Source organism: Octodon degus, unplaced genomic scaffold (assembly GCF_000260255.1).
Source record: "Octodon degus isolate 3935 unplaced genomic scaffold, OctDeg1.0 scaffold00018, whole genome shotgun sequence".
Taxonomy (NCBI): domain Eukaryota; kingdom Metazoa; phylum Chordata; class Mammalia; order Rodentia; family Octodontidae; genus Octodon; species Octodon degus.
In genome coordinates, this window is record NW_004524594.1 from 18,871,407 (window position 1) to 18,889,215 (window position 17,809).

A 17,809-nucleotide genomic window follows, 5' to 3' on the forward strand; every position below is an offset into this window, starting at 1 on the left:
AAAAAAAAAAAAAAAAGAAAAAGAAAAAAAAATTCCTAGAAGAGAGGATCTGGAATATTCTCGTCATGAGAAGCGCTATGTGTGTGAGACGGATCAACTTAAATGTCCTGAGTTGATCACTGCGGTATATAAAGGCAGCCGGAGATCCCACAGACGCCACAGGGATGGATGTGGAAATTCTGCTGGGCGCCTGGCCCCTGAGCAGGTGGCTGCTGATGAGGACACTGTGGAGGGCAGCTTGCGGGAGGCGCAGCTGGGCCAGTGGCACTGCATCCCCGAAGGAAGCCACAGGCTGCCTTGCCTTGCTCACCGCGTCCCCACCACCACTCCACCAACTCCAGAAGGCTCCTCCCAGTGAAGTGAGGCCAGCAGCCTCTCCATGGCCACGCACCTGTCCAGACCTTAGCCACCTGGAGATGCAAGAGAGCCCTCCCTGGGAGGGCGGTGGGCAACATCCCTGCCGAGCTCGAGGTCTCACTCAGTTCCTCAGTTCACAGCATGGTGGTAGTCACTGGAGCCCAGGCATGAGCTCCACACCGTACCAGGTGCTGGTCAGTGTCATTTCCACTACATCATGCCCAGGAGGAGGGATTTTCTTTCATAGATATGAACCAGGACACCAAGGCTGGTGTTCTGGCTACCTGCTGTGCCCAAGTGGGACCGTAATCTCATTCCATCTGACTCCAGGGTTTACACTTAACTTGTCCTGGGCTGACGTTCTGCACAGATGTGTATTCCTGAAGGGAATCACCAGCATTGTCACAGCTCTAAGTCAGATAGAGCAAAACATCTCACTTTGTGGATGGAGAAACCCAGGAACAGAGAGCTCACAGAGAAGCAGCTGTTACAGAATCCTGAGTGTGCACACAGTTAATTAATGGTCTTAGAATAATTATAAGGGCCTCTCCTGACAGCACCAAGACTAGAATGTAACCTGGTGGCCTGGATCTGGAAATATATATGGGCATAGTTCCTTTGGTTTGGTCACATTTACAAAAATAGAGATGTGGAGCCCCTGGGCCAGGCTGCCATATGGTTATCTAATTATCTGTTTCCTAATAGGCTGACTATTCACTGCATATTGGTGTGGCCCCAAAATTCATTCAAAAGTGAGGTGTTAGGCTCAGCGCTGAAGTGATGGTGTTAGGGGATGGCTGTGGGAGGCGACTAGGTCCCGAGGATGGGACCCTCCTGAGTGAGACAAGTGCCCTTAGAAAAGGTCTTTCTGCCAAGTGAGGACACAGTGAGAAGGTGCCACCCATGCCCTAGGAGACCAGCCCCTTCCTATCCACTGAATCCTAAGCAGTGAGTACTTGGGGCTGCAGCCCCAGCTGTGGAGATCCCCTGAGGGCCAGTGGACAGCCTCACTATCTACTGCTCCCTGCAGGGGAAGGGGCTTCTCCACGCAGACCTCCTTTTGGCAGCTGGGTAGAGAGAGCGGGGTCTTCTGGGAGCGGCAGGTGCAGGACTCACTCTACCCTGAGTCTGCATGTACACTGTGGATACAGCGGCCTCCAGGCCTTGGCTTCTGGATGGCACCTGGCACCCTGACTACTTATCCCCTGAATATTCTGCTTGTGACCTGCCACTGGCCTTTCAATCTCTGAGGACAATCACACTCTACCTCTCCTCTGCCCCCACCCAGCTTCAGGTGGCTGGGGGAGGGGCCCAGCCCAGGAGGGTCTCACCCACACCTTCTGCATTTCATTCTGGCCAGGACCATCTCTCCCCAGCTTCCCACAGCTGGGCTGAAATCCCATAAGCTGCTTTGTTCCAGGTAGGACTGACAGGCAGTGAAAACCCATTATTATGCTATAATTTCAGAAAATTGACCCCAGCAAATAGCTAAATGGGACTCAAAGCTGCTCAATGTGACATCTTATTTAGGGCTTTGAAATGTCATGCATCCCGGGTAGGAGCAGTCAGAAAACTCAAGGATCAGCGTGCTGGCTCTGGGAAGGCTGGCCCGCAGGGGTGGGGGCCGATGTGAAAACCCAGACCTGAAGGGGCTGGGGGTGGGGGGCGGAATCCAGACCCCGAACTGAGGAACAGGGCTGGGGCTGCTGTGTGCAACTGTGCTGTAGAAATGGAACAGCTGGGGGGCAGGAGAAAGACACAGTGGAAGAGGAGACTCCAGCAGGAAAATGAGCCGGTGGAGGGAAATGAATGAGTGATTGAATGAGGGATTTAAAAAAAAAAAAACAAAAAACCAACAACCAACAACCCTGGAGCTCTGTGCTAATTGCACTTGACAGCCGGTGTGAAAGGGCGGGAGGGGCCTCCTCCCTCACCTCAGCACTCACCCGCAGGCTGTTGCGGGTGGATGGCTCTGGCTCCAAACTGCTAGGGCCCACTCTAGCTGTTTCCGTCCTGATTTAAATAAGCTCCCCTCCTCCAAAGGGCTTTGTGGGAGTAGCTTGGCTTTTTTGTGATTTTTTTTTTGTCTGCCAAAATGGGTTATGTTGGCTGAATCTGTTTGACAGACAGGCACATTGCTGTCTCCTCTCCAGTCCTGGGAGAACCAGACCATCCTGGCTGTTTGGTTGCTGAGGCCAGTTCTGCAGCAGGGCTGGACAACACCCTGAGGACCGAAGCAGTGGGTGGTTAAGGCAAGCGGCAGAGTCCCACCCCATGGAGAGGGTTACTGCTTGTGTGCCCCTCTCTGCTGGTTTTGAGTAAATGCCTGCTCCCCCAAGAGGGCTCCTAATGGGGAGAGAGATGTGAGCAGGGCATCCACAGGCATGTTGGTGGCAGATGGGGCCAGGCCATGGACCTGCGATCATTCTGTGAGCTGTGTTATCTTGGAAGAGTCATTTAACTTCTCTGTGCCTCAGTGCGCTCGTCTGAGAAGATGATAGCACCTCCTGGAGCTGTTCGGGGGATTCTCCCAGAGTGCTAGGTCTGGGGTCTGATAAGTAGTCAGTCTGCTGGGGAGAAGGCGCGCTTTTGTGAAGCTAGAGGGGGAAGCTATTTCAGGGGAGTGGACACATCTGAGGCAACTGAGACAGGACTATGCAAGGCCCCTGCTGGGCACAGCCAGTGAGGAACACAGGAACCAGAATAATGGGGTTCGTGTCTTGTCTCTTGGCAGGCTGTAGGCCGGTGGAAATTGCTGCAGTGTGCTCCCCTGCCCCATGGGGTCACAGAACTCTTGCCCGTCCCATCACCGAGGAGGCGTCACTCATCAGAGCTCAGTATGGGGAGGCTCAGCCCACCCGAGTGGCTGGATGCTCTGTTGTGAGGGAGAGGAAGTCGCTGAAGTGCCAGAGGCTCCAGCACAAGGCAGAGCTGCGATCTGAGCCCCAACCCAGTCTCCCAGACCTGGCTATGTGTCCTCCACATTTGAAAACAAAAAAAACCAACACCCATTTATATGAGCCAGGAAGACCTAAGCACCAGCTCCTGCGCATGCATGCTGAACCTGTGCATGTCCCACGTCACACCTCATTCCGTGTTTCCAACAACTGGACCGGGAGGCACCATTAATGTTGCCACCTCAGAGATGGGGGAGGCAGTGAAGCCACTTCCAGGAATGGGGCAGATGGACTGGCAGTAAATCTGGACAGAGGGACGGGTTGGAAGAGAGAGGACCGGGCCACGGATGGATCAGAAGCTCCAGATAGCCATAAGCGCAGGGCAACTCCGAGCTTGTTCATGCACTCAAGGCTCTGGGCCCCAACTTAGCAGGTCAGGCGTGGCGCCTAGGAGTCTGCATGCTTTTGGTAGTGCTCTACCTCTGAGCTATACCCCAGGGTCCAGGAGCTGGGCCTCCACAAGCTCCCAGAAACCCCCGCCCTGGGTGGAGAGTCCCTTGACAGTGGACACCTCCGCAGGGGATATGGGAACCACAGTGGGCTGCACTCTTCCCAGGGCTGAGGTGGGGCTGGGTGGTCAGCCCCTGAGGAGGGCATGACTTGCGCTGGGCACCTCGAGGGCATCCTGTGCTGGAGTGGAAGGTGAGCACTGGCAGAGAGCACCGTGCACCATGCAGCCCTTTATGGGGAGGAGCCATGACCCGGGCCTTGGGGTGGCTCCTCACAGACCTTTAAACAGTGAAAGAGAAAAGTGAGGGGACAAAGTCAGGGACTTCCAGGGCCAGGGAGGGAAGGTGGGGTGAGGCTCCCATTGCCTCTCTTGTGCCTTTGGTTCAGCCACTTTCCCCGAGTTCTGTCCCCGCTGTAGGACTAAGTGGCTTCTTGTGACATGCAGCCCCAGACAAGAGGTGTTACATCTCGAGGGGGGAACTGCAGTCCCTCCCACAGAGCTCACAGTGGTCTCCAGCAAAGGCACAGCTGCCTCTCCAGTCAGCGCTAACTGCCTCCTAATCATCACTCAAGCTTCTTTTTATATTTATAGTCCCTGCCTCAGGCATCAGACAGGAAAACATCCTGGACACAGTGGTGACCTGCCCTGGCTTCCAGTTCCTCCTTGTAAGAACACTAAATGCTTTACAGCGCGTCCTTGCTGGCTTCTCCAGGATGGTTCAGCATCTTCCTGCCTCTTCCCACGGATTCCTTCCCTGGGCCTGCATCTCACCACAGGGCCTTTGCACATCCTGCCCCCTTGGAATCCTAGTTGGTGAGCTTTAGGAGGAGTGGATGCATCAGCTTTTGCTTCCCATGATTTGTTGGGGTGCCGGACATGTGACACACTCCATCAATACCGGTTGATAAATATCTCCTAAGTGCCAGGCACGCCGTGGGAGATACAGGACTCATTTAGCTCTCACAGCACTGCAATATGATCAGGTGGCCCTGACAACATACGGTGCTGCGTGCTGGCGGTGTGCTAGCCTTGCTGAGATTGTGTGTCCTCGTGGCTGGGGTGGCTTGGCTCCATGAGGGTAACGTTTATCCACAGGCACCTGTGCGTGCTGGCTCTGCAGCCTCACAGGGATCTAGGGACCCTGTAGAGGGAAGCAGAGCTGCCTGGGCCCCCCATGGAGATGCTCGGATGGACATGGCCTTCCAGTATAGAGTGCCAGGGTCTACAGTGTTATTAGGACAAGAAGAAGGTCACACAAAAGGGATTCTAAAAAGGTCCCCTGACCACTCCCCAGTGAGCTGGGGAGACAGCTAGCTGTGAGCATCTGCTGGGAAGCCCCGACCCACACCCTCACTGGTACCCAACTGGCTCGGGACCCAGCCCCACTGCCAGGGCTGCAGTGGGAGGTGAGGGCAGGCCGGGTTCTCTGCGCCCTGCTCCCCTGATGCCTCCCTGTTGCACAGGGGCAGCCACACCCAGGCCCAGTGTGGGAAGTCAGGGCCACGTGGTCGTGAAACCCAGCTCTTCTGCCTCCTCTGCCTTGTTGAAAATTCTCTTACGCATCCACAGAGAACACCCCAGACTGGACAGAGTTTCTGGAGCAGGAGAAGCTGCTGGGCTCTGCTGGGGAGGATGCAGGTACCAAGGGACAGGCAGGGAGGGGTGTGTAGCCCACAGACCAGCACTGGGCCTCAGGCTTGCTCAGCCCTGCCCATAGCCATCTTGGATCAGCTGCAGATCCGGCCCTATCTTTCCAGTCTAACCGCAGCCTGAGGATTCAGCAGCGCTGAGCAGTTGCCCCTCAGTGATGAGGAGCCCGAGCTGGAATCTTAGGGCCTGGACCTCAGGCACTCAGGCGCATCTCTGAGAAACACATTGTTTTCACTTAAGAATGGAGTGCATCTCATGTTCATGGACAGAGGTCACACAGACAGCAAGTCACGCAGAGCCATGCAAGACAATCTACTTTGGTCCACCATAGTGTCTGCATGCCCACTGGGCACCCAGGTGGTAAAGAGCTGGAGCTCTTTCTACCCCAGGAGTGTGCCCTGCAGCAGGGACCAGGCAGACTCCAGGAAGCCAGCAGGGCTGATTCCTGGCCTCTCTCCATCGGCTCTTCTGCCACAAGTACCACACTGCCATGTTTTCAGAACTCAGCCAAGGGCCTCACCCCTCTCACAGGAGCCCTCCTGACTTCCCACATTCCCCTCCTGTGCTCTTTCTTTGCCTGGCCCCACCTATTAGCCTGGGGACTCCAAAGTAGAGGACCAGGGCCCCAAGAACCAGTGTGGACATTGCAGGTATCCACTGCACAAATCCCAAATGCCCAGCAGGTCAGCACTCTGATGAGTCCTGTGTGCAGAACAGACACTTTGGACAGGCAGCCGCCACCCCTCACCGGCCTCCTGCCTCCTAAAGCCAGAGTCAGAGGCCAGAGGGGACTGAGGCTGGGCTCCCTGGGAAAGAGAAGCCCTCGCTGTGGCTCAGTGTTTAGGACATGGGGTTTGGAACTATAGGCTTCCTTCCTTCCTTCCTTCCTTCCTTCCTTCCTTCCTTCCTTCCTTCCATGACATCTATTTCACAACTGTGCACTTGCTGCCCTGTACGTGTTAGGCTCTGTGTCAGGGAAGAGGACACTAAAATGAAGAAGTGTCTAATGGTGGCATAGGCCGCTGCTCCAGAGCTGCTGGGGAACATGTGCATGTGTGTGTAGTTGTGCGTGTGAACATGCCTCTGCCTTTGTTGCTCAAGAGCTGGGCAACCCCAGAACATTCATGGCCTCTCTGTGCCTCAGTTTCCTTGTGTGAGAATGGGCATAGGAAGCTATCAGGGAGGCCATGAGGAACTAAGGAGACAGTGTGCCCAGGCCTGGCCTGCAGGGATCATGGTCAGCACAGCCAGTGCGGCAGGGGAGGCTGCAGAGCCCCGGTCGCCATGTTCTAAAGCAGCTGCCATCCTGGGCTGACAGCCCAGGCCACCAGTGTCTTAGAGCAAAGGACCCTCCTGGGCTGTCCCAAGGGGTAGCTGACTCTTGGCAGGGTCAGAATAACTCCCCCAGGTGTCTGATCACCACAGACCTGGTGGTGTGGAGGTCATTTTCACCTCAGTCTGGGTGCACCACAGCAAGCCCCACTATGGATCAATAAGACAGAACCAGTGACACAGCACCGTTTCACCACTGGTCACCTCGCTTACCCCACAGGGCCATGAAGACAGAGAAGAAGACGGTGGCTGGGTTGTCAAAGAGATGGCTAGCACGGGCTGTGGCACAAGCTGAGCTCATCTTCCAGTAGCTGCAGGTCTTGTCACAGAGGGGGCACATGGTGATGTTGTACCTCTGGTCACACATCTCCATGCTGCAAGAGAAGGGTGGCCCTCAGTCCCTGTCACTTGGATGGGATACCTCCTGGGGCCATGCTGGAGTGACAAAGGCCCCTAGTTCACAGCACAGCAGAGACAGTGAGGCACATCAGCTGGCTTTAGTCACTCTTGTCCCCCTGTGCTGCCCAGGACCAGATTCATAGATGTGACACCATGCTGTCCCCAACCTGAGCTTTGGCCACAGGACCCGAGGTTTAGTGCGAGGCCCTGAGCTCGCTGCCTTAAAATCCTTCATGGCGTCTGAGTAAGGGCCCCGTGATATCATTTTGCAGGGGTCCTGGGAATCTGTAACTGACTCTGTTTGTGACATATTCAGGCCCTCCTGACACAGGAGGGAAGCTGAGTGCTTCTTCCAGGCTGACCCCAGGTGGTGACGCTCACAGTCTGTGCCTTGCCTGCCATGAGCCAAGCATCCCCACCAACCTCCCTCTCATCACTGGGCACCATTGTAACTGAGCCAAGGAACTAGTTTAGATCTCTGCATGGATATCACGTAGCTGGGTGCTGGGACATGGAGGGAGGCAGACAATGAAAGCCAGTGAGAGCCCCGATGCTTGCGGAACCCTTACAGCAGGACAGGCGCTGGGCTAAGCACTGCCAGGTAGCAGCTCCCTTTGTTCAGGTAGGTAGCTGCCCTGTGGTGCAACCTGGGCGTCCAGCCATGATCACCACTGGGCGTCCTAGGCTCTCAGGTGGCACAGAAAGGGTGCTGGGATGGAAGGCAGATGTCTTCAAGATGTCCAGGCTGAGAAGACTCAGCCATCCAGGGGGCAGCCACTCACAGCGTGCAGGGCGGGGAGCTGCATGAGACCTGAAGCCCTGTTCAGGCACCCTCCTATGAGGCGGAAAGGCCACAAGGGGTGAACAGGAGCACTGAGGACCACAGTACTCTACTACAACCCCACCTTTGCAGATAGGGAGAGGAGCCCAGAGAGGGAAAGGAATTTCCTCAGAGCCAACAGCACAACGGGATTTGAACCCTGGTCTTTGATTCATCAAGGCCTATGCACAGAATTGCTCTTGGGGCCACAGAGGTTCCCTGCTGAGGCCAGGTGGCTGGGCTAGGGGTGCTTAGCAGGCTGTCCTATAGTCTGTCCCTTTGGAAAGTCCTCTAGCTTCCAACTTGGCCTTTCTTCCTGGAAAACGAGGAAGAGGGGCCAGAATACGGCCCTTCCAACCGTGGCCTTCCCTCAACTCTCCTTCCTGTGAGCTTGGATCAGATTCTGACCTATAAATAGCTGCTCAGGCAGGAGGCTCATTCCCAGGGGTTAGACAGTCATCTGGGACACAGCCAAAGTGGGTGCTGTTTTGTCTTTTTAGATTTCTGGATATGCATATACTTATTCCAGAATCATACCCCACCAGTGCCTGGCAGCTGGGGTTTAGAAACATCTGCCACCAGCTCTGGGGGATGCTGCTGCTCAGTACCCACCAAGGAGGGCATCCTGGTTCAGCTCTGATCCTTTAGCTGCTTCTCCGCATGTCTATTTCAGAATGGCATGTGTGCTACACTGCGCTGCTCAGAGCAGTGTCCGACAGGGAAAAGGTGGAGGAAAGGCTAACAGCAGCTAAGGTCACTGCCCTGGAGTGCTGGGGGAGGTGGGCGTCCAAGCACATCTGCGTGCATGTGCCTGGGAGGAGACGGGGCAGGTAGCAGGCAAGACAGCCAGCGGGAGAAGTGTGCTCCAGTGGGTCAGGCAGGTGCCTCTTAACTTCTACTCCTCAGTTTCCCTGTCTGCCGGATGGTGGTGCTGACAGCAACATCTGGGTTGTCAGGAGGATGAAACAAACCAACCCGCGTGCCTGGCATGTTCAGGAGATCTCTGATGTCCCGAACTCCTCCTGCATGGTGGAAGAAAGGCAACCCAAAAGGACTGCCTTGTTGGGGGTGGGGCAGAGGCCTGACGGCCTCTCCCTCCCTGCCTCCGCTTCCAATGCAAACACTACCAGCCAGACAATAAGCCTCTGCCTGCTGTTTTTAACTCAGCCAACATAAAGACAAGGAGAGTGAAGGTCTATTCTTCAGGGAAGGTAGGAGGAGCAATGCACAGCAAGAAGACACCACACTGGTTGCTGGCCTTCCTGTTGGATGGATGCTGGGGGGACCAGATGTCTGTTTCTATACAAAATTCTGACCAGGCAGTGCTGGGGGTTGGGACAGGCTGGGCCCTGGCTTTGTCTCTGGCACCAACTGCTGTCTGAGCGTCTGACCATGTGACAGAAGGCGGCAGAACTGGCACTGTCAAGAGGATCCTGGTGGCCTTTCTCAGGAGCCCACACCCTGGGCTGGCAGGGCTTCCTCCCCTCAGGAGGGAGGCAGATGGGGGCTCCCCGGATGAATTCCGCTTGCCATTTCCCTCAGTCTTCGAGCTCTGTGGCAAAGCCAGCCTTAACCTCCCCTCTGGGTCTGGCCTTTGATTTTTACCCGTAAGCAAACCTAGGGTGCAAGGACCTCACACCACACGAGCAAACAACGGGACAAGCTTTCTCCTGCGTAGGACCAAAATAGCACTTGATGGGGCTGCGCCAGAGGCCTGTGGAGCTTTGATTCTGGGTGGGTGAAATATTTGAGGTGTTATTCATGTCCTAAATCATTTAAACAAAAACTGACCGGATATAGTTCTACTGGACGGCTAAGAACCAGCTTCTCCAGTGCAAGGACTCACTGGCTCTGTACTGACCCAAACTAGTAACAAATACTCCAAACTATGGCGCCACTTTGGAGATACTTGGCGGGACCGCAACAAAAGTCCCCGAGCAGCTGTCTTAGGACTCTTCGGAGACCGTGACCTCTGCCAGACAGGGCTGGCTCAGATTCTCCGACAGGGTCTCGGGTCCCTGGCACAGCGATGTACACATGGAAGGTACCAGATGAACATCAGTGCCTGCTGTTTCGCAAGGCATCCCCGACAGCTCGGGGCCCAAGTACGCGCACATGCATGCACGTATACGCACGCATGCACTCACGCACGCACCCAGGGCTCCTCAGGTTAGCAGCCGCTGATGGAGAGCAGCGCCGAGGGCGAGGTGGACTTGGAGAGAACAGCAGTCATGAATGAGCCGGCTATTTTCTGAGGTCTTGGCTATTTCGTGGAGCCCCTGCTGTATGACCTGACCCCAAATAACTGGCAGAAGGCACATGGGGTCTCCTTACTAAGAGCTGATGGACTACATGGCGCTGTTTGAGGCTGCCCATGAGAGGCTCTGGGGCCCTGGGTATGATGGAAGCGGGTGCCACTCGGCAGGCTGGGCAGGTGGAGATGGCCTTGCCTACACCCCAGCCTGCACCAAGCTCCCCACCATCGGTCTCTCTTCTGGACTGCATGATAGCTCAAGGGGTTCTCTTATCATATAATGAAGAAACATCACATAGATCAGGCAAACAACAACAGTCACTTCAAAGCATGAAAATGGGTCTGGTATTCATTTTCTATCTTTCCCTGGACATAAAACACACAACACCCTTGGATGACCATGCCCAACACATGGATGCCTATGCAAGCACTTCATTCTGACAGCTTGTGGCCCAGCATAGGGTTTCTCTGGAGGCTCGGCATGTGCACAGGAGGTGGCTGAAGGCCAGCGTCCTGATGGATTACGTCCCTGCAGTAAGGAAAGTGGCTCTGGAGCAGGAAGGGGGTGTGAGCCAAGTGGAGGGGCTGCTGCCTACCTGGGGATGTTCTGGTCCACCGTGGCGCATCCGTACAAGAAGACGATGATTCCCACGATGGAGGCAGGGATGAGCATCTGGGTGTATGCGCCCAGCCAGGCGAAGTACAGGCCAATCTTCTCCCCAAAATACTTTCTACACCCAGAGCAAAGCCAGAGACATGCTTACTATTATTCCAAGCCATGGGGAAAACCATGTCACCTGCCCTCCCTGGCAAGGAACAACTCAAATTGGTGCCACAGCTTCTGTTGCCCAAGAAGCAGAGAATGGGGCTCCAGGACGCCTCATCAGGTGTGGGGTGCTGTCTGCCTTTCCTATACATCCCCACCCTGATTCTCCTGTGCCCTGGGAAGGTGGGTGCTCCTCCACCTGTGATGCTAGTGGCACATGTCCCTGAGGCTGTTGGCCCTGCTTGGGGTAAGGACTGGAATGAACCTTGGCATGGAGCTACCAAGAAAGCCAGTCACTCCTTGTACTAAGCACTTTGGCACCTCTGTGGCTTACATGGATTTCTAGGAGCCAAACACTGGTCTGCAAGTCCCCACAGGACGCATCGCACAAGCTGGCAGCCCTCCATCTGCCTCGTGGGAAGGGAGGTGGTCCTAGATTGCTCCCAAACCCTGGCAAACCCCAAGACAGCTCTTTTCTTCCCCTCCACTACACCACGATGCCAGGGCCAGGCCGGACGGCAGACTGACTGGGAGACAGTGAATGTGACGGAAAGTATCCGTCTCCCAGTAACTGCGAATAAACACTGCCCAGACCCTCCCACTCAGCCTTCGAGTCCCAACAGGTCCCTGGGGAGCTGAATAGTCACAGTGGTTGAAACACACAGGGCCTCTACCTGATTGACATTTTACCAGGGACCTGCTTCTCGCTCTCTGAGATGCCTGGCTGGATGGGCCCCACTCACCTGACCAGGTCGATGGGCTGGTACTTATAGAAGACCCCGTAACTTGCCCATTCCTCGTACAGAAGCTGGAGGGAAGAAGTGTGAGGAGCTGGTGACAGGGTCCTATGCTGAGGCTGCTCCCCTCAGAGCGCAGTGGTGCTGTGGCCATTGCCACATCACTCATTCATTCAGCAAACACTTGGTGAGAGCGGGCTGTGTGCTGGTCAGAGTGAGCCTGCACATCCAGGTGAAGGTGGGGGTGGGGAAGGTGCTCCTGGCAGATGGAGGAATCTCAGCTCTTTGCAATGTGACCTGAAGGGCCTGTCATCGCCAGGCTTTCTCTTTGGGTTTTTCAGTTGCACTGGTCAGATACCAAATCATTATAAAGGATGCGAAACCATCATGGTTTTGAATGGAGACATATCAATGGCAAAAAAAGAAAAAAAGAAAAAAAAAACTCTCACGGGATGCAAAGATAGCTGGAGGTCTATCTCTGGAGATGGGCTGCCTGATTAACAGCGTTGGTGGCATAAATGAAAGTGACACACACCCTGCCACCCCCTTAGGCTCTGGCAGGGACAGTAATGAGCTTGGAGGATTGGAAGCCTTGTGTGAACATGCAGAGGTATCCTGAGAATGACACTGTGCCAGGACTGCTGGGTAAGAGGACCCCTCCCCATATGTGGCAGTTACAGAGTCCGAGGGGCCATGAGGAGGCAGAGGGCCCCAGGGGCCATGGTTACCCCAGGCCCAGGGCTGCTGTCCTCTGCCCAACTCTGAACTTGTTCGCAGAGCACAGCTACCATCCAAATGCACAGTCTGAGGTTCTGGCATGGTGAGGGCCCTCCTGATTTCTTTCCAAGCCCCCGGAGGGTGGCGCTGGGTAGCAGACTGTCTCCAAAGCCTGGGACATCGGAGCAGCTCATTTGGATAACATCTGAGATCCCAAATGACAAATAGGGAGAGGTCCCTATGCACCAAACCTGCCCCTCCCTGAATGTGCACCTATGAATGGCTGTTCCTGAAATCCACCAGTGGGCCGTGTGCCACGGCACGGGACTTGGAGCTGCAGCCACACCCACAGCCCAGTCCTTGAGCCAGGTTGCACCAGGGAGCAGGTGGCAGAGGCCGGACTCCCCCCACCCCCTGAAGTGAAGGTGGGGGCGCCATAGATGTGGATGAACTGGGCGGGGTGGAAGAGAAGCTCAGAGCTGTCCTTGGGAACTGCCACCTGCAGGGAGAGACATCCAGGCTGTGTGCCAGCTGCACACACCTTACCAGGGACTTGTCCTCCCTCTCATTTGGATACTTCCTCAGTCAGCCCTTCCCTGATGGAATCAGGAGCTGATGGCAGGAGGCAATGCTGGGATGGCCACATGGACTCACTACAGGTCCCTGCCTCTTCACTCTGCATGTGTCCTTTCTCCCAGATGTTTAAATATTTTTTTAATAAAAAATATTTTTTAACATTGAAAGAGGGTCTCACTAAGTTGCTAAATTTCCTAGGCTGGGTTTAAGAGTGCAATCCTCCCGCATCAGCCTCCCAGAAGTAGTGTGCTCGGCAACACTGAAATTTAAAACATGGCAAGGGGTGGGTCTCCTAGAATCAGATCTCCTATGGGGACACAAGAACTTCAAAAGCCCTGGCCTCATGTGACTGTTTGGAGATAGGACCCTTGGGAGATGAGCAGGATTGAATCAAGGGTCCTGATCCTAGATCAGTGGCCTTATTAGAGGAAGAGACCCAAGAGATCTTTCTCCTTCTATATGAGGACCAGGCCAGAAGGCAACTGTCTGCAAGCAGGGACTGAGTGGGCGAGTACCTTGACCCTGGACTTCTGGTGCTACTTGGCCCCTGGAGCCTGAGCTGACTAGGACACTCTCCTTCACTGACTTCGAAGATCCCAAGGGCCGGCCAAATAGCTCAGTGGATTAAAGCGCCTGTAAGCAGGCACACGGGCCATGGATTTGATGCCCCTGCCTACCTTGCCAGCCCCACCCCTGGAAACCGTTCAGATGGCAATTGAGACTGGGTGTAGTGGTGCATGCCTGTAATCCCAGCCAGCAACTCCAGGACCCATAAGCAGCTTGTGGGTGGCCCTGGCTCCAAGTGTGAAGCGGAACCCAGGAATGGACCCTGCAAAGTTTCTCCTTGTCCGGGGCTCCTTCCAGGGCTCTTAGAAGTAACATGCTAGTGAGCCCAAGTGCTGTGTTTCATCCAAAGTCGATACACATGCCCCGAAGAAGCAGGGAAGAAAATTACTTAAAAGAGCAAAATACATTTTAGTACATTATGAGGGAACTTCACTGTGAAAACCCTCAGCTTTGCCCTGCTTGAATCTTTCCCTGAGTGGCTTTCTATGTAACTCCTGACCACAGTGGACTTTTGTTCCTGCAAGAAGAGAATTTCCAACACCCTGTGCTCTCAGTGTGCAGAAATCAAACATTGCTACCCAGGAAGAAATGCAAGGACCTGTGTGAGCCTCAACGCACAGAGGGAGGAGCCAGACAGTGGGGTGGGTGGGCTGAGAACCGGCTAGTGGGGGCCCTTGCATCTGGAGGGATCCAGCTGAGCTCTCTGAGCCCCACATTCTGGGGCAGGTTGGTCTGTGCACTACTGCAGGCCTGCACAGGTGTGTGATGTTGGTCTCTGGACAGAGGACCAGGCATATCTGTTCCTTCCCATCCACGGTGACTGGGATGGGGCCTGGGGTGGGTCATGGGTTTTCAATGAGCAGCTACTGAATGAAAGGCTGCTGGCTCTCAGCAGCTGTAGGAGACTAGGCTGAGGTCCCAGGGAGAGGCTTGTGGGGTCATAGAAGACTTTCTCCAGGTGGGCACAGAGGCCTGCTCTGCCCCTTGTTGGACTGGGCAGCTATAGGACCCTGGGGTCTCAGCTGTCCCTGCTGTATGGGGCCCAGGCTAGCCCAGTCTCCTACAGCTTGGGAAGGAGGAATCACAACTGCCCAGCGGGACTTCTGCGCAGGCACATACATCCCTGGGTGAGGGCCTGCTCACAAGCTTAGTTCAGGCAGGCAGAACACGCCTGAGGCTCACGATCCCAAAGGAGGACTGATGAGGCAGCCTCAGCCAGACCTGCCTCTTGCCTGCTCATCCCCAGCCAACCTCCATCTGTGTGCAGAAACTGTGCTTGCTGCACTTTCCTTTGGTCTTGCAAGAAACCTGGCATCAGGCATCTGGGGCTCCTGATTCGGACAGGAGTAGTAATAGAGAAACCTCAGCCTTGTGCTTCAAGGCAGTGGCAACAAATTCAGAACCAAGTCGCTTAAAGTATAGCCTTCTGGGAGAACAAGACATTCTCCAGACTCTGAGCTAGGTCACAACATTTATCTGATCCTCCCTGCTTCCCTCCCTCCCCTGTTTCATCCATCACTATCTATCCATACATCCATCTATCCACTCAACTACCCATTCATCCATCCATCCACCATTAACCTTGAAACTATCCCATGGACTGGGGCCCTGTACTCCTTGCTGGGGCATAAAATTAATTGGGGTAGGCATACTCCAAGTAGAGGATAACAGCTGGGCCTGGCACACAGAAAAAGTCAGTAAATATCTCTTGCATAAGTACCTGCCTCAGATGTGCTGTTGATGTGACCATCAGCTAAGCCATCTTGAGATTTAAAAAGGCAGCCAGCATGGCTGGAGGTTGGGAAGAGGGCCCAGCTTAGGATCAAGGGGTCAGAGGACTGAAGCCAGCCAATGGGAGGCGGGGCTGATGTCCACAGAAGAAATATTTTTAGGTGGAGGAAGGGCATTAGCCAAGTGGCAGGGGCACCAGGGAACTGAGGGGGATGGATTCTGAGGCCAGAGTTGGCCAGGACAGGTCATGGCAAGGACTGTGCTTCTCCAACAGCATTGGATGGGGGAGTTTGACAAGTCACAGGGTCTCAAATGCCAGATGTTACACTAAAAATAACCAAATATGTCATTTTTGTCCTCAATCAGATAGCATCTTCAGCTGGGTTCCCGGGGCAGGCAAGTTGTAGCAAGCATCAAAGATTTAAAAACACTGTGGGGGATGGAGAGAGGCTGAACTCGAAGGACATTCCATCCACAGAGGTTCCTGGGCTCTGGGAGCCGGGACAAGGCCATCATTGTAAAGCACTCCAGGGAGCTGCTTCTCCTTCCACCTGCTGGCAGGCAATCTAGGAGGGGACAGAGGCAGTGCCAGCGGGGGCCTGGGAGAGCTGTCCAGAGGGAGGGTTCTTTGGGGCACAGGGAGTGGCATATGTGGGTGCTGGCTGCAGGCTGCTGCTGGGTGTGGGCGTAAGGGCAGGAGGCAGAGAAGAACCTTCCTGAATGAATGTCAGGGGCAGGAGAAGCCAAGGTCTGAGGATGGGAGGGTGAACGTTCATGCGGGCAGCTTTCTAGGTGCTGAAGAGTGTAACCGAGCACTGGGGAGATGAGGACAACAACTGCTAAAGAACAGGATCACTTAGTGTCTCCCAAAGAATGTCCCTTGGAACACTGGCTCTGTGACTTCCCATTCAAAAAGACCCCAGAGCAGACAAGTTAGAGGACTGGCTTGCATGCCACTGGGCAGGTTTCCACAGGGTGCTGCTGGGGCTGGGGCTCTCTGTGCCCCTGGCCACTGTGGGTCCCAAGTTTGTTCACCTGGAGCACTGTGGGACTGGGCCAGAGGCCTTCCAGGACCGCTACCATCACAACCACGGTTCAGACACGCTGAAGGTAGGGTTTCTTTCACCTGGCTGGGCTTGGTGGAGAAAGGACTGTGGAAGGAGCAGGCTCTGAGGATTCTTTTCCTCTCACACAGTAACAATCTCCTGCTAAGTGTGAAGGTTGAGACTTTTCTCCCCAAAAATGGGTGAGAGTGTGAGAGAGAGAGAGAGCAATGGTCCTCTGTGGGGCCACACTCAAAACCTAGACCAAGCAACCCAAGAGAGACCAGGCAGGCAAAAAGTCAGGTTCCTGCTCCACCCAGCCCCCAGCCCACTGCAGCCCACGACCCAAGGGCTGCTCCATGGCAACTTACCTTCCTGTCGTTGAACTCAACATTGTCCCCCTCGTAGTCTCCCTGTGAACAAGACCAAAGGGGAGCTCTTACTGTGCCATGTGGCTGCCCAAAAGCTCATATTCAGAGCATTTCAAGAGCCCTTTGGGCGCCTTCATCGACACAGAGATTGCAACAAGCCTGGGTCAAGATTTCACACAGTGGGAGAAACAGGTGTCCTTTGTCAGAATGTGCTACCCAAGTCCTGTTGTTGTCTGTCCACCATCAGGATGGCTGGAGCCACCCTCCTTTCTGGATGGGCGGGGAGGGGTCCAGAAGACCTCCGGGGAAGCCACAGCCTTGGGAAGAAAGGGGGCTCCTCAGGACAGGAAGAATTGCCCAATCATGGGAACCTAGATTCTGCCCTGAGAGGACATCCTGTGCCTTGTTCCAAGCCCCGCCCAGGTGGCGTCCCCTCCTTTTATCAAGTGTCCCACTTTATGTGATCACTGTATATTTGATCCAGTGCACCCAGCACATAGCTAAGTTTGACTCACTTCCAGGTCTAAGTTCAAAGGAAAAGAAGGCAAAGGTTGAAAGAGAGCCCAGATGTGAACCTTTGATAGAAATCACTAAGGAGGAGCAGGAAGAGAGAGGTTCCGTGCAGTGTGAATGTAGCTAGACCAGCTCACTGGTCTTGATAATCACTCAGCATATACAGCTCTGGGCCTCTTGGGGGGTCATCTACCTGGGGTCCTCTCCATTCACTAGCAGCTTTCATGGCCCTAATAACCCCTCTGAGGTGGGGAAGACTTGGCCATGTACCCAAACAAGACACAACGTTATGTCTCTGAGTCAAGTGTTCTGAAAATAGTAAGGCCTGCTGCCCCCTACGTCCTTTGGGCACATCCCAGCACTTCTTTCCAAGGATGAGACTGCCTGATGATTCCAGCAGCAACTCTTACAGCAGAGGTTGGTTTCCTTGCGGTAGGCTATGCTAACCAGGGAAGGAAGACACCGAAGCCCCTGGGCAGCCACGGGAGTGTCAAAGTTCTCTCTGCAGTTGACAGCCTAATTATGGGAGAGCTGCTCAGGGTCTTGGACAGAACATAGGGCTCTTACA

The 17,809-nt window shown here is 54.7% G+C and overlaps 1 protein-coding gene across 9 annotated transcripts in view; it reads right to left on the reverse strand.

Annotated features, from left to right (window-relative positions):
• The window catches only part of Ano1 (anoctamin 1), a 146,807-nt gene that overhangs the window by 34,714 nt on the left and 94,284 nt on the right, over positions 1-17,809 (reverse strand). For all 9 annotated transcript variants that reach the window (XM_004627110.2, XM_023710664.1, XM_023710665.1 and 6 more), the window contains 4 exons: positions 16,729-16,770; positions 11,730-11,794; positions 10,817-10,951; positions 6,961-7,121 (listed from right to left, as the gene is read on the reverse strand). In XM_004627110.2, the coding sequence (XP_004627167.2) occupies positions 6,961-7,121; positions 10,817-10,951; positions 11,730-11,794; positions 16,729-16,770 (403 nt within the window). The remainder of the gene's footprint in view (positions 1-6,960; positions 7,122-10,816; positions 10,952-11,729; positions 11,795-16,728; positions 16,771-17,809) is intronic.